This window comes from Fistularia commersonii, chromosome 8, assembly GCF_037954325.1.
Source record: "Fistularia commersonii isolate RoL2024-O1a breed Wild chromosome 8, RoL_Fcom_v1.0, whole genome shotgun sequence".
Taxonomy (NCBI): Eukaryota; Metazoa; Chordata; class Actinopteri; order Syngnathiformes; family Fistulariidae; genus Fistularia; species Fistularia commersonii.
The window spans coordinates 2,422,934-2,439,535 of NC_141291.1; the positions used below are offsets into that span (position 1 = coordinate 2,422,934).

Consider the following 16,602-nt stretch of genomic DNA (forward strand, 5'->3'; position numbering starts at 1 on the left):
GAAACTACTCGCCGGCGTCAACACGATGGCAAGGAGTTTGCCCGCCTCCAGAGGGAGCTGAAGGGGGGTGAGGGGGTTTGCACAAGGCGAGGCCCGTTTGGGTAAACGCTGGCCGTTTCCTGCGCGTCAAGTGCAGGAATGTGTGTGATTGGATTAGCGCCTTCTGTATCCATTCAACATACACAGATTGTAATTCAAGTTGATATATTAAAAGTAAGATTAGAAAGACTCACCGATATGGACATCTGTCAACGAATACAAAGGACGGTAACAACGGCAGAGCAGGATCTTTCCTTTATCTTTTGTTTGTAGCGTTAGCGGCGGTCGCCCCGACCCGCCAGGCCGGGAGATGGAGAAAGAACGGGATAGTTGCGTCTGCCTTTCACCGATTTGATGGCTATATGAACGCCGGGCTGCAGCTTCAGCCTCCGGGCTCCCGCACGAAGAGCACCGCCGACACAGACGGGCTTTTTTTTCTCCTTTTTTTTTTTTATTTTCAGGTTATCCAGTTAATTCCCTCTCAATATTCAAAAGCCAATTACACAGTGTTACATTTAGTCGGGCACACACCACAAAGTATCCTTTACATGCAGATATTTGGCACAGCTGTGTGACCGAGGTCTCTCAGCACAAGAGACGCTTAAATAGAGCATCCAGGTTTGCAACGTCGGCGTCGACGTGTCTTTCCGTGGTTCTCCACTGCCCTCTAGATGATAAAGGAGGAAAGCGTCGGCTCGCCGGAGACGGGAGAGCGGGTTCAAACTCATTTAAAGATTAGTGCTTTCCTTTGGAAATGCACTTTTTCAAAGTAATACAAAGCAATGACTCTGTAGATTCATCACGGCGGCGGCTGCAGGGGCCGAAAGCGGCTGCTTCGTGCCTCCATCCACAACTTAACTTTTTAAAATAGGGTTGCGAGTTCTCGCAGGCCGCTCAGGCAGTGATGTTGCGAACCGCATAAGAAATGCATCAAAAATTTGAATCTAAATGGACATTGTTTGGTTGTTTTTTTTTTTTGTTTTTTTTTTTGCTGCATACAGAAGGCTGCTGATGACCTTGCAGCAAGAACTGGACAAAACAATATCAATCATAAACCTCCTTCGCTCAAAGAGTCACTTGGCAGGCATGAATACAGCTTTTTAACAGCCAGTAGGAGGTGGTGGTGATGCTTCTGGTGCTGGTGGTGGTCGTGAGCGTCCCGGTAAATTACTCCACATGCTTCCACCATGTAGGATTGTGTTTCATGTGTTTATGATCATGAAAAGATGGGCAAATGCAAATTTTACGGCGCAAGAGGAGGCGGCGAGGACGGCTCATTAGGAGGAGGGGGAGGGAGGATGGAGACACAGGGATGGGAAAATTACATCCGCAGATGAAAAATAAGAAATAAACTGTCCCTAGAAGTATATGCATAGAATAGAATAGAATAGAATAGAATAGAATAGAATAGAATAGAATAGAATAGAATAGAATAGTCAATATCTTATCATAGAAAGAATTGTATATTTTACTTCACGGTCAAGATAAGATAAGATAAGATAAGATAAGATAAGATAAGATAAGATAAGATAAGATAAACTTTTTTGATCCCCATAGAGGAAATTCTTTGGTCACAGCAGCATAACGGTTATAATATCACTAAATGTGAATATACATAGAGACAATTAGCAGACAATTAAAAGATACCAAAATACATCCACGTATAAATAGACAGGAGAGGATAAGAATAGAAAACAGAATGGAAAAAAAAAAAGACAACCAGTAGGCTGGTGTATTTAAAAACATTTTTTTGGGAAAAATTAAGATTTGTTTTCAATAAAGACAAATGCAAAGCACTAAGAGCTGATAGTGGATTGGATTAGATTAGATTAAGATAATATAAGATTCACTTGATTGATCCCCATAGTGGAAATTCTTTTGTCACAGCAGTGTAAAAGTTACAGTATCAATGAATAAAATTAATAAAATAAATCAATAGAATAATTATAGTTCATTGGAGACCTTAAATCCCTATGTGTGGCCCTGTGATCGACTGGTCCAGGGTGAATGCCACCCCTTGCCTAATGACAACTGGAGGAATAATAATGATAATATTAAGTCTTTGGAAAAAAAAAAGTAAAAATAAAATACTATCAAGGGAGCGGAGTGAAAATGGAAAGGAAAAGTATATATCATAATATACAGTATAGCACAACATATGACGCTCTAAACATAATTGTGCAATGTATGTAATATTGCATTATGAATAAAAATGTTATTTTATCTATACGTAAATTCAGGCGAATGTACACATTAGATTACATAGGATGGCGTTGTGCAGTTTTACACATGGCAGCTAAAATGCTCGGCTGATAAAGTAATTCGTTCAATGACACTCAAGGGGCAAGCATTTTTTTAAAAGTCTGGGTTAAACATATTATATGATCTGATTGCGGACACTGAATTTCTAAATTACCACCATTTTATGAATGTACTTATAAAGTGATGATTATTATTGAAGAAATTATGATGCGGTCACCCTTGATGAAAACATCAATTATTCAAAGTCCTTCACAGGATCACCGATGACTTGAGTTTAATAAAACGTGAGAAGAATTGCACACTTTTCAAACTAAAAAGGAGTGAAAAAACTCTCTAAAATACTCCGCTTTTTATGTGTATTTTTATTTTGGCAAATATATTATTATTATAAGTAGTAGGAGAAGAAGTAGAAGTCGTCTATGAATATTTGTCTATGAAGGTTTTCAGTCATCCAGGTCATGGTTGATCATTGTTAAATCTTGTCGAGGCAACTGGACTTGATTTATTATTATTATTATTATTATTATTATTATTATTATTATTATTATTATTATTATTATTATTATTATTGTTGCAACAATTATTATTATTATTATTATTATTATTATTATTATTGTTGTTGTTGCAACAATTATTATAATTAATATTTGTCTATGAAGGTTCTCAGTCATCCAGGTCATGCTTGTTGAGACAATTGGACCTGATTTTATTATTATTATTATTATTATTATTATTATTATTATTATAGCCATTGTTATAATTATAATAGATATTTGTCTATGAAGGTTCTCAGTCATCCAGGTCATGCTTGTTGAGACAACTGGACCTGATTTTATTATTATTATTATTATCATTAGCTGTTGTTATTGTTAAAATTATAATAGATATTTTTCTATGAAGGTTTTCATTCATCCAGGTCAAGGTTGATCATTTTCAAGGGTTGTCGAGGCAACTGGACCTGATTATTATTATTATTATTATTATTATTATTAGTAGTAGTAGTAGTAGTAGTAGTAGTAGTAGTAGTAGTGGTATTATTATTAGTATTATTATTATTATTATTACTGCTGTTGTTATTGTTAAAATTATAGTAGATATTTGTCTATGGAGGTTCTCAGTCTTCCAGATCTGTGTTGAGGTGATTCGACAAATCTTGTCGAAGCAACAGAGCAACTGATTTGTTTTTTTTTGTACTACGACTACTACTACTGATAATAATAATAATAATAATAATAATAATAATAATAATAATAATAATAATGATAATAATAATAATAATAATAATCTATGAAATTTCAAGTGTTATGGTTGATTGTTATATGTTGTCATGGCAACTGGACGTGATTTTTTATTATTATTATCATTATTGTAGTTGTTGTTATCAATATTATTATGCTGCAGCTGCTGCTGATGAAGATGATAATAAAGATGATGTTAAAGATGAAGATGATGTTAAAGATGAAGATGTAATAAAGATGTTGATAAAGACGAAGACGTTAATAAAGATGTGGATAAAGTATTTAATAAAGATGTGGATAAAGATGTTAATAAAGATGACGACGAGGATGATGAAGATGTGGGTGGGCGGGGCCGTAGTGAGCTCGTGCTCCCTGCGCTCTCCACAGGTGATTGGTGGCGCCAGCCGTCCAATCACAATTCGCTTGCAAAGTGTCTTGGTGGTCAGTTTGGATGTTTGTTTGTCGAAGTAACCTCAGCCAACTATATCGAAGTTTTGCCGTGAGACGGGCGACGTCGCCTTTATTTATTTGTTTATTTATTTATTTTTACATTCAAGCATTTGTTGCTGACGTTTCGATTGATTTTTTTTTTCCAACCACCACGTTGCTAAAACAAATAATCGAGTCGTTTTTTTTTTTTTTTTCCCCTCTGAGGCGTCCTGAAGGGAGCTAACCACATTAGCATTCAGGCTAGCATGACAACCAAAAGAAGAGCTGCCATCATCATTATCTTACCCTGTGGCTTTGCTAGTAGCAGGTAAGTTACTACTAAAGCTTGGGCAGATTATTGCGGCTTTCGTTATGCGGTTATGTACATCGACGGCTGCATTTTCGTGGAAACGTTTGCGGTGAGTGTGAATTTTAGTGTTGGTAGTCTGTCCGTAAACTGTTATCTGGTTGGTAAATGGCGCAGGGTCAGGGTAGCGAAGCTGGGCTAATGCTAGCAGTCTTGTCGACAGGCGTCGGTGGGTTAAACAGCTGTGTTGTGCTCTGGAGACTCGGGGGAGAAAAGAAAACAAATGTGTTAATTTGTGAAAAAACAAAAGGAAGAAAAGCTTCGAAGTGATGCATCCCTGCCAGACCCACTTGTTAAAGGGTGTCAGAAACTGATCTTTATCTGTCGTTGTTCCATTTACCCCCCTCCTTGTTCTTAGGTTTGCACTCGTTTGTAAATGAATTAGCAGTAAAAGTTGTACTCGGTTAATAAAACCTGGCCGATTGCAAGGGTGGGGAAATGAAACCACGCCGTTAGTTTGCAACGCCAATGAGCAACTATCTGGTTTAATCTTGCTCTGTAATTGCCCCAAATCTTCCTCTTGACGATTATATATTTCCCCAGGTCATGTATATTAACTGTGCCCGAGACAGGAGAAAGAAAATGACTCTGAAGGCTTGTGTGTGATTCTGTGGATTGTATTAAACGTCATCCCTCTGGCGATGTTTTCATGCTATTCTGTCATTTGTGTGGCTTCTTTTTTTTCCACAGGCCTCCACCATGGGCTCCAGATCCCAGCCCCTTGCTCCCAAATGGGTGATTATCCTGTCTGTTGCCTGCATCTGGATCTTCCGGACAAACTCAAAAGAATTCACATCCACCCCTCCAGGTTAATTGTTTTCCTTATAGATTTAATTTGGCGTCTGTGTTATTCAGATTTATGCAGTTTGATATTGTCCCCATTAAATAGAATCCAGGAAGGGTAACCAAGGTTAGGACTGTTACAACAGCCAGTTGATAGAAAATCTGTAAGTTGCCGTGTCAAACTGTAAGGAAAACGGGGGGGTTTTCAGTGTTGGGAGGAAAGTCAAGATATAAGTCCTTGAGCACACAAAACATGTTCAGTCTGAGTGATAAGAGAATGGTCAGCTTTTAAAGGAACCAGAGCAGATAGGTTACACAAATGGGTCTCTTTTGTGTTCTGTAAACATGCAGTATGTCTTGAGAGACTTCAACGCAATACAAGTTTCAACATAAATTCCAATGGAATACGCTTTAAACTCAGGCTTGTTGATTAAGCAACATGCTCGTATCGGGAATACCCGAGAAACAATCATTTACATATTTCTTGATATATGAGAGCACATAGTGAGTAGTTAGAGTATGAGCCAAATGTCTGTCTTTTGTGTTGCAGCGCCATGTAAACAGTTGTGACAAAGACAAACGTCTCATTCAGTTGTTAATCTCTGCTCTAATATGGGCAGGGTTCACTCATATAGTGATCAGAATTTTCCTTTAGTCTGCTGATCTATTGTGTTTGGTCCTGCATTGCCCTGAAAAAGAGACACAGATCGAATGCAAATGTAAAAAGCGTTCTTCAACACACATGTTTGATGGGTGATCTTGAAATTACTTTTGAAAGACTAACCTAGAAATGCAGAATAGTATTTCTTGAAACAAAGGAAAATTCAAAATGCACTGTTGTATTGTGGTACTTTAGAACTTTTAGAACTACTTAGAACCACTTTTGTTGAGAAATAAGCGACTACCCACTGGTGTGATTTAGTAAGCGATTCAAAGGATTCAGTTAGTTTTTTTTCATAGTTTCTTTTTTTTTTCTTTCCATCTTTTAATATCCACGCTTGATCATAATGATTGAGGGAAAAACTGAGTTTGTACTGGTTAAAATTATATCCGGAATGATGTTCATCTTTGCCAAATCCTTGTTAATTGTACCCTCTGTCAGCAATAGGAAAGTGTCCCTTTTCATACGGAAGAAGTAGTTAATTCTACAGATGTAAAAACACAAAAAGAACAAAAGGACATGACACCCACATACAACTGTCCTGCTATGATGACAAAAAAATGTAAATGCATTCAAACTGGCATTTTTCTCTTGGATCTCACGTAGGGAAATATTTTGATGATAGATTCACGTTTACTCTCAAGTTAACGACACAAATGCACCGCAGATGCTGTGGCGACAGATGGGAATAAAATGTAAAACGATGTCCCGGCCTATATCGTCTGCAGCAGAGCAAGCAGCTCGCACAGATGACAATTCCCACCCAGATAAGCAGAAAAATCAAATTTCTCCAATTTGTCCTAGAAAGGAAACTGATAGTCCTAATATAACCTCTTTAGTGTCAGAGAATATTGCCAAAAAAATCTATTGTAACATCCTAGTATCATCAGCTTCATCATCTCTGTTTGATTTGAGTGTGAACATCTATATTTTTACAAACATTGCTATAAATTAACAAGGTATGCATGCATGCATGCGTGTGTGTTAGCAATGAAAAATAGTTTGAAGAAGATGAAGGATTTTCAGATTGAGGGTTGTCAACCCCCTCCTCCCCTGCCTTGGGGCTGTAGCTACCAAAAAATGTAAACATTCCCATATATAGATGTAAGAGGAGTTTCACATTAAAGTCTAATTTCTTTTCATCCTTATTTTGGTTGGTGGCTTTCAAGCTTGATAATTCACAGGTGATTTTATTTAAGTTTCCAAGGGCTTCACCAGTTCAAAAGAAATGTAAACAACACAAATGTATATCCACAGGTTTTGGATGAGTCAACTGCACTTTGTTTTTAGACGTTTCTGTGACTGAAGAGGCTGCAGAGCATAGGGTCAGAAGGAGGCAGATGATTCGCTGTCGCCCCTGAACGAACACATTTTGTTGCTTTACGTGCCTGCCGTCCTCCCTCTGTGCAGAATCTGAGATCCTGTGGTGAAACTAGACCCAGTGTTGAATACTTTTGATTAGCGTTTCAACATGAAGTACTGGCATGTAACACACAAACACACTGTAGTGGATAAACGTGTTGTTTCTGGTACCACGGGGGGGCGACTCACGTCTAACTATCCTCGCTGATTTAATTGCACGCAAACTTAAGTCACGACACGGGTCTCGGGAGCAAACATTGATTTTGACATTAAAAAAAATAACAGCCGCAGGAAGGGAATTCACTTTATTGTACCGCAACACGTCACGCATCGTTGTTTTTTTTTACTTTATATTTACTTATTTATTTTGCCGTTTGTTTATTTTACCAGCCGTGCATATCAGTTTTTGTTTATGTATTCTGTAAAAAAAAGAAAAAAATCGCGGGGAGGGGGGGGGGTTCAGCCCCCCCCTCTTTATACGAAATCCCCCGGAATCTCGCGATCGCGCACGCGCGCGAGAACGCGTTGGAATGGCTGCTCGCGCGGCCGAGGGGGCGGGGCCGAGCGCGGCGAGCGGCGAGCTACATGAGTTTGTAATGTCCGCCATGTTGGCCATGGCGCATTGAACCAGGAGGGACAGCGGAGTACGGGAAACACACAGACCGACGTAGAGCCACCGAGACCCGGGCCTGCGCGGCTCCGCTGGCGCTACCACCGACCCTAGCCTGCCCTCGGACGGCCCGCCGGCTTCAGGAGATCGCCGCCGATTTCTCCATGAGCGCTAGAGGCGGGACTGCTGTTATTCAGAGCAGATCGAGTCTATTTATGCCGAATCTTTTCATATAAAAATGAGTAAATTGTCGTTTCGGGCGCGGGCGCTGGATGCTAGTAAGCCCCTACCCGTCTTCCGCTGCGAGGATTTGCCGGACCTGCACGAATATGCCTCGATCAACCGGGCCGTGCCGCAAATGCCGACTGGGATGGAAAAGGAGGAGGAATCGGTACGTTGTTGTTGTGTTTTTTTTTTTTTTTTGGGTAAAAAATCGTACAGCGGTGATCGATCGGTTTGGTAATGTTTTCGTACCCATTAGCATCCCTATGCTGCCTGCGCAAGCCTGTGCAAAATGGCCACCGTATCTGCTCGTCCGTGCACACGACGGATCTCGACGAATACCGAGTATTCGAACCCCGTTTCGACGGCCGCCCCGCGGCGGGACCGTTAGCTCGCCGCATTTTCCCCGCACGCCGCGTTGTGCGCTCCCGTTTCGCTCCAAATCGGAGCCGATGGCACAAAGAAATCACGTGACCCGCCGCCGCGCCACCATTTTGTTGACTTTCTCCTCGGTTGGAGACGCGCGGACGGCGGCTAGGCCGCGGGAACGTGGCCCGCACCGCGGCCCCGCCGCCGGTAGGGGGCGCCGGCGAGTCGCGGCGACCGGAGCCTCCCGGCGTGTTGACAGCTGCGCGGCCGCCATGTGCGCACAGCGCCGGGCGGCCGTTTGGTTTTTCCCTCTTCTTGCAACCCTGAGGAACAGGGGAAGGAGAAGAAGAGGGAGATCCTGCAAGCACATGTCGCTTTTAGCCACTTGCTTGTTTATTATCTTCTTCTTTTCCTTTGGGGCTTTTCCTGAAAGTGAACCAACCTGATTGCAACTCTTTTGGTATCTGTCAAATCGGCCTCCGGAGCAGAAGGTTATATCGTAAATAGATTATTCTTCTTTTCCTCCGGGATTTTCCCATCAGGCGTATCAACCTGCTTCATCTAACCCTATTCTCTGTATCCTTGCCAACTAACTTCATGTCCTCTTTCACGACGTCCATAAATCTTCTCTCTGGTCTTCCCCCAGACCCCCAATTCCAGCATCTCTCTACCAATATATTCCCGATCCCTCCTCTGTAGATGACCCAACCATTTCAGTCTGAGCTGCTTGTTTATCATCATCCTCTTTTCCTTTGGGGCTTTTCCCTTCAGCAAATCAACCCTCTCCATCGTACCCAGTTCTCTGTATCCTCACCAACTAACTTCATGTCTCCTCTCACGACGTCCATACGTCTCCTCCTCTAGACCCGCGAGTCCAGCATCTCTTACCGACTGATATATTCACCATCCCTCCTCTGTCCGTGACCCAACCATCTCAGTCTGAGCCGCTTGTTTATTATGATTTCGGCTTCAATGGGTCTCTTGGAAGGTGAATGCATTTAAAGCTATTTAAGAAACTCTTATTGGAGAAATGAGTTGGGATTTTTTTTCTTTTTTCGTATTTTGTGTACATTTATTTAACCCAACTTAAAAGTTAAACAACTTAAAAGTGGATCATCCAACTTTGAACTACTCATGACCAGGCTACAAATTTTCTCTTCTGTATTGTCCTTTGCAACAACTTAGCACCTTTTTCTTTTCCTTGTGACTATTTCATGAACTCTTCACAGTCAGACTTCATGTCCACGCATACAGAGGATATAAGTTGCGTTTTTCTCACTGTGCGGTAGAAGATAAAAAATTTCAAATATCACAGATGCCAAGTTAAGATAAAGGCAACACGGTTATTTGAAGAAGTCCAAAAAATAAGTAAGGTGCAGTGATTTAAAGTGACAGCAGTTGATAACTGATTTACAGATTAACATTGACAATATCTTATTTCTTCATGTAACTATCGACGCACGCGAATATAGGATTACATGTGTCGATGCAACAAAGTTGAAGTACAAAATTGAGTCATATATCGTTGGTTTGGTTTCGAGCTGAAGTAAAAGTTGATTTCCGCCGCAGCGTCGTTGAAGCGCCCGTGTTGGACCTTTAACTGACCGCGTTACATCGCTCAGTCAGTTTATCGGCATTTCTTGTGGCCGCTACTCGAGGAACCATTATCGCGGCGCACGGGTGCTTATTTTTTTCCGGCCTCGCTCGGCAGACTTATTCCCGGTCACCTCATCAGCAGGAACGCTCCTCTGGTTTCCTGCGATGCCTCAACAGACACAAACAAAAGGAAAACACAGACAGGGGCCAGCCAAGTCAGCAGAATTCCTGCCCCTCTGTCAACCCCCCACGTACTGTACACATACACACAGCGGCATTACATAACAGAGTGACAAAAGAGATAAAGAGGGCAGTTTTACTACAAGGCTCTGCATGGCTTAGCTCCCTGACCTACATCTTGTCCGCCATCAATGGATTGTAGCGGCGTTAAGCTGAGTGACCACACACTGGCCCGAGAACGCGGCCGATTAGCGATGTGAGTAAGCACGCCGCGGCTGACATTCGGCCTTTTTATGCAGATGAATGGGAAGGCATGCCCTTAATGCGCCTCCGACTTGCTGGGTTTTTACGGGCGGCGCCGCAGGGCGACGGAAAGAATCCACCTGTTGGGTTGCACGAGTAAAAGTTATTTTTCATTTTCGCAGACGGCAAGGGAATCCGTCGAATCGCTAACCGCGATTGTGTCGAGTGCCCAATTTAAATCGTCCGTCCAGTCATTTTCATCACAACTTCACGTTTTTATAAAAGATCAGGAATCGTGGGATCATATGGCGGACTTCTTTGGTGCGGTATTTCTTCCCGTAGTGATTCGACGCTGTCCTTTAGCAAGCTCTCTTCATGCTACAACTGTGCTTAAAAAGCCAGATTTTGGCGTAACGGCCCGGTTGCAGTGCACCGGTCCTTTGCGGTGTGACGGCGGACGCGAGTGCTATTTGAAACTAGCGATGCGGCGCAGCGTCGTTTCTTATAAGACGTATAGAACACATCCCGGTCTTGTTCATCATATCGACAAAAGAGTGTGGGTAGAAGGCACCGAGCAGATCACCGCCCCGAACACAAGACTTGCTTTCTGACAGCCAGCATGAGCTGAAAACACCTGCTGCACTTTAGTTTACCACACTTTAGTTGCCATGGCAACATTGACTGAAATCTTCTATTTTTCTTGGGAGCGCTTAATGGGAGGAATGTATGGCGCTGCGATACTGGATTTTCATTTGTCTCCGATGTCCTCTGACAGAAAGCAGACAAACCTCTGTGCAATATCTGCGTTCTCGGAGCATATTTGCGTCGTGGGGGGGAAATAAAGGGATTTGGACGCTCAATATCGGCTTTTCTTTTCTGGTTAATGACTTCAGCTCTCGAATAGTTTTTGATGTGTGCTATTTATTTACTGCTCCGATAGTTAAGCGGGGAGTTTTTTTTTTTTTTGAGCGCAATGATTTTGGGATCTCTGTATGGCCTGTTATTGAAGGTGCAAATTTGCATTTTGAAAAAGCTCCGGATACCGAGTTACTGGATTCTCCAGCGCTCGCGGGAGCTGATTTGCACAGATCTGCGGGATAGAATTGTGTGTTTAATTCATTTTAAACACTTAATTAATCCCTTTGGGGGAATACGTTCTCTGCTTTCGGCCCGGCGTGGAGCACTTCGACGTTCAGTCTCTCGCCCGGCGGCACTTCGACGGGCCGGGAGGTGAACGGGAAGCAAACCAGGATCTTTCGGTTCCAAGGCATCCGTTGCCAACGCGTGAGCACCACCGCGCTCAAAAGTAGAAGATAAACATAAACATGTGGGCCCTTTGCACTTACACTTCTAATTTGGTGAGTGATTTGCAGAGATTTCTAAATAATTGATCATTTTAACTGTATTTATTGACATCCGAGACGAATCAACAGCCACAAAACGGCCAAGGAGCCGCTCTTCCGTCGTCGTCTTGAGTTATCTGGCGTGAACATTCTCACTCGGCCACCAGAGGTTTGTTCACAATGGAGCAGTTTCATGCCGTTTCTGTTTTTCCTCTCTCGGTTGTAAGGAACGTGTACAATGCCGGGCTTGTTGATAAGCTCACATGTGGCAGATGGTTCTGTTGTTGAGCCCGCTGTGTCCTTTCATACTCGCTCGCAGTTATCCCGGTACCGCACAAAGAGATCCTCTTGGATTTGAAGTACGCTTAAAGCCCCAGACACTCAACACCCCCCCCCCGAACGCACCAATACGGAAGTTTTAAATTTATAATTAAAATTAGTCGTCCACACAGACCATGTGCGGCAGGTCGGCGGTAGACGTTGACCCACATCTCGCAAAACCCGGCCAAGAAAAATGTGGTCTCGTGGAAAAAAAAAAAAAAAGTCGATACGAAGAAAACGAGTAAGTGCCTGTTAAAATAACTGTGAGAACGAGACGGGTTCCAGTGAGTCGTGCTGAATTGGCCATCTGTTGCGTCACCTGCAGCTAATGGCCCTGAAAAGGCTCCGCATCACGTTGTTACTTCATAATTACGCCACGGCCTCATTAAGCCTGATGTCTTTACAGACTGCAAGTCATTTTACGGATTCTTTATAAGATAAGATAAGAACAACTTTATTAATCCCGAAGGAAATTGTTGTGCCAGAGTTACAGAAAATATAACAGTAATAAATAATAAAAATAAAGGGCAGAATTAGAAATAAAATAAACTATAAACTATAAAGTGTCTCAGTGAAACTATAAAGTGTCTTAGTAACAAGTGTGGTAAGGAGTGCACAATAGTATGATAAAGGAAAAATTGTTGTGTACTGTTATGAAATGAAATATTGCACAGTTCTGAATATTGCACAGTGAAATGAAATATTGCAGGTTTTTTTTTTTTTTTTTTTTTTTTTTTTTAGGTTTAAGATAGGTTTTTATGGTTGCCGGCGGCTGAATGGAGAGGAATTCAACACTTCCAATGGATTTTCACAATAAGACTATTTGGGTTAATTTAAAAAAAAAAAAGTTTTTTTTTTCTTGTTTTTTTTTGAGCAGTTGCATTTGCGCGCGTAGGCCTCTACGCCGTCTCCCACGTGAACTTTTCACCGTGTGTTTTGGGTTATGTAATAGGAAAACACCGTGTGCCGGTAGTGTTCATGAGTCCAACTGACTCGCTGCCAATGTCCTGGCCTTCTCTGCCAGGTTTATAATTACAGAAGGCTGGCTGTTGGAGAATGAGACATGCAGGTATTTCAATCCCCGATTCTACATCTTTATACTCGGGGCAGAGCTTTTTTTATGAACTCGTAGCCGCTCCGAAGTCGTCCTCGGTCACAGCGCCGCAAATCGTGCATCGACCGACTCGCGGGCTTGGAAGTACGGCGAGCTTAAAGCCGAGATTGCTGTGAAAACACCATCTGTAGCGGAGGTCAGCACTCCGACGCGCTCGCTCCGTTCCAATTAAATAAGAACACTATAGAAATCATCTTCGATCGGTTTCTTTGTTAAAAGGCTAGAAACCCAGGCATCAACCGCTTTTGCTTTTTCAGAGGCTGGCGAGAGCCAGACGTCTAGTGAGCATTATATAAAGCTGACAAGGTCGCGATTAAACAATGACGTTAATAAATGTGCGGCGTGCACGCTGTCGCTTTTGTTCCGGATTGACTTGCAGGTCAACTCATTCTGAACCGTGTAAGCAGAGCGATGAAAGCGGAACAACATTTACCCGCAAGTGAGAACGTGTCTGTCAGAGTGAAGATTTTTCTTTTTTTTTTTTTGTATCATGCATGTATAATTGCATGTGACATTATTTACCAGTGGCAGTCATTAATAGACGTCAGTGACCCTTTTATTGAATCTTTGTTTTCATGTGAAATCAGTCTTTTTTTTATATAAAAATACTTTGCATTTTTTGAAATCGTCACTAAACCACTGCAAAGCAGATTTCCAAGATACGATGAGCCATTGTGGCAATTGTAATTCGATCAATTGTATTTAGATTCAATGCATGTAAATAATTACGTCATTTGTGGGGTTTATTTTCTTCTTAGGCTGCAAAGCCCCAGGGCGATTGTTAGCTTGTTGCAGTGTTTTTGGTTGTTTTTTTTCACCTAATTTTTCCATTAAATCTAATTTGTAGTCGGACAAAGAGGATTATCATTAATATGATAAAAGCATACTTTATCACATTTCTTTCTTTTTTTTTTTATTGTCCTGTTTAACATTGAAAACAAATTGGTTTTCTGCGTTTGCAGCACAGACGCGCCAAAATTAATTATTGGAATTAAATTCGTTTTGCTCACAAAGGTCAAAACCGCCAGTCCATGTGTGTTGCAAACTGAACGTCGCAACTTTGGATTTACTCCCCCCCGCAAACGTCTTCGGATCCGGCGAATCCGGGAATATCTCACCTTTGACTCTTAACGTCTTCCAGATCCGACACATCCGACTTACACACACGTCTGGGAATGCCCAGGAAAGGCCCCGGCTCAGTTAACCTTACTTAAGGAATATGTACGTGTGTTTTCATTTTAAGGAGTCGGTTGTGCTTGGATGCAAAAAGAAACTTAAGCTGTTTTAAACATGGCAGCCTGTTGAGTCATCAGTGGTCCCCGACCATTCTGGACATTCCTCGCCGAAAAGAGGATATTGGAGTACTTGGCGGCGATCTTTACTGGTAGCAGCGTAAAAAACAGATGGTGGCCGTCGCCGTTGGATCTACTGTATCGGAAAAAATTCCGGTTTACGCCTTGAGCCAACCTTTTCCGAATGAACTCGGGCTCAAATTCTTCAGTCTACACACATATGTCATTGTCTTCATCCTGACAAGCGTTTGGGATTTTCGACTGTCAAAACCCAAATGCAACACCGGTGACATTTGAAAATTCATTTCGCGGGGATCTCCAACCTCCCAGACTGTAATTGCCCACTTAGATGCTTGTATATGAGCGTCTTTGGACATGCCCTAATTGTTTCCCCTTTTGAAATGTCTGCCTCTCAAACTGTCTGCGGGAGTGTAATTGTTTTTAGTCCCCCCCCCCCCCCCCCCGCCCATACGCTTTACAAATAATTATTCTCGGACACCTAAAAAGAAACTCAACTGTCATCTGCTCTGTTTATCTTGACAACTGTTATCCAATTCCAGATGAATACCAGTGCTTGTAGCCTCTGTGTTTGTGTTTTTGTTATTTATTGCAGTCCCTGTCTGAAAGGGGCCCTAAGACCAGATCAAAAATGTAATTCTGCACCAGGTGGTTCTCCCTTCTCCAACATTTGGAGGTCCCAGCAAAGCATTCTTAATGCCCGAATGTTGCGTAACACGTCGCAGTCACGTATTATATGTCAAAGTCTGGGTTACGGCTAAGTCATGAAAGTGGAAACAGGAAATATTGTCTAAAAAAAAAACAATGAGTCATCCGAACCGCCGAGTTCATTCCGTGAAAAGAGTCGAACGTCTGCGAAACTCTTTAGATTGTAAACGAATTATGCTTGAATTGTTTTTTTTTTTTTTTGTTTCCCCCCAGGAACACCATCTCCAGCGGGCCATCTCCGCGCAGCAGGTCTACGGCGAGAAGCGGGACAACATGGTTATCCCCGTCCCCGAGGCGGAGTGCAACATCACGCACTACGAGTCCCTCTACCCCGGGGAGTTCAAAATGCCAAAGCAGCTTATTCACATACAGCGTGAGTAGCAGGATCGTCCTCCGACTCGCGTTGGCGGGGGCACGCGGTCGACGTTTCCATCGTGATTCACCGATCGCGCGCGCCCAGCGTTCCGGAGGTCATTTTAATGAATGCAATTAGCAAATGGCTGAATATGTTTGGCCGGTCGTCCGGCTCCACGCTCATAATGCGTCACGTTTACTTTAAATTAAACTGTCAACACTAAATCTCCGGCTTGTGTAAATAATTGGACGCGGCCGGGATCTCTCCGTGAAGGAGCACCTGTATGTCTCTCGACACGTATGAATCTCATTTCTTAAGTAAATGTTTGATTTTTATTCAAGCGTAATCAGAAGAAAAAAATTCCGCCGTCGACGACATAGTGGTCCGATGTCTCCATAGCCGAAAGATAAAATGGAGATTTTGTTGCATGGATCCAACGTGTGTGGATTCGAATACTTTTTGTTTGCATGGAAACATGCTCGGGCCGTAGTAATGTGGCTTCCCGCCGTAGTAATGTGGCTTCCCGCCGCATTAACCCGGGCCACGTCCACTGTAATTTGAATTAGTCTCCAGCTGGAACATCAGCACAGATGTGTTTAAATATTCATCACATCCAGGAACAGCGTCCCCGCAAATTATATGCAGCAAGACCGTGACGGGCTTATCGGGGAACGTGAGCTAGAGAATAAGTTATGTAAGGTTATATCTATTTGGGGATTTTTTTTTTTTTTCCCAGTGAGAGTGAAATTGCTAAACGGAGAATTAAGGCTACCGTCCACAAGCTAAAATTACCTCGGCTTATTGCAGCTTCTAACCGTCGACCGTTTGCTGTCAGACCAGCCAGTTTAAAAAAAGGCCGTTCCTGTCAAACTTGTACGGAAAGTTGTCTGCGCTGATTATTTCTACCTTCCCGCTTAAAACCCTGCTGGACGGATCACTGAAAACACTCAGGTGAATTAGCTTCGTTAGCATCATATTGATTTCGGTTGCTACTTATCGAATACAACGATGGTGCACGGCGGATCTGCTATTGTTCAACATTTGATTGTTTATGTCAAGTTTGAATGGCCTCTAAATATATTTCCTCTCT

General features: G+C 42.3%; 1 protein-coding gene and 1 long non-coding RNA gene across 2 annotated transcripts in view; both read left to right on the top strand.

The window, feature by feature from the left end:
* Positions 1 to 3,982: 3,982 nt before the first annotated feature.
* LOC147231586 (uncharacterized) lies at positions 3,983 to 7,089 on the top strand. The gene is made up of 3 exons (XR_015106469.1): positions 3,983 to 4,296; positions 5,026 to 5,143; positions 7,037 to 7,089. It is a non-coding gene; the product is annotated as an uncharacterized LOC147231586 (long non-coding RNA).
* Positions 7,090 to 7,746: 657 nt separating this feature from the next.
* Positions 7,747 to 16,602, top strand: part of LOC147231587 (enhancer of polycomb homolog 1-like) — a 29,095-nt gene continuing 20,239 nt past the window's right edge. Inside the window, exons 1-2 of the mRNA XM_086150471.1 lie at positions 7,747 to 8,142; positions 15,371 to 15,530. Coding sequence (XP_086006597.1) covers positions 7,990 to 8,142; positions 15,371 to 15,530 — 313 coding nt within the window. The 5' untranslated portion in view covers positions 7,747 to 7,989. The remainder of the gene's footprint in view (positions 8,143 to 15,370; positions 15,531 to 16,602) is intronic.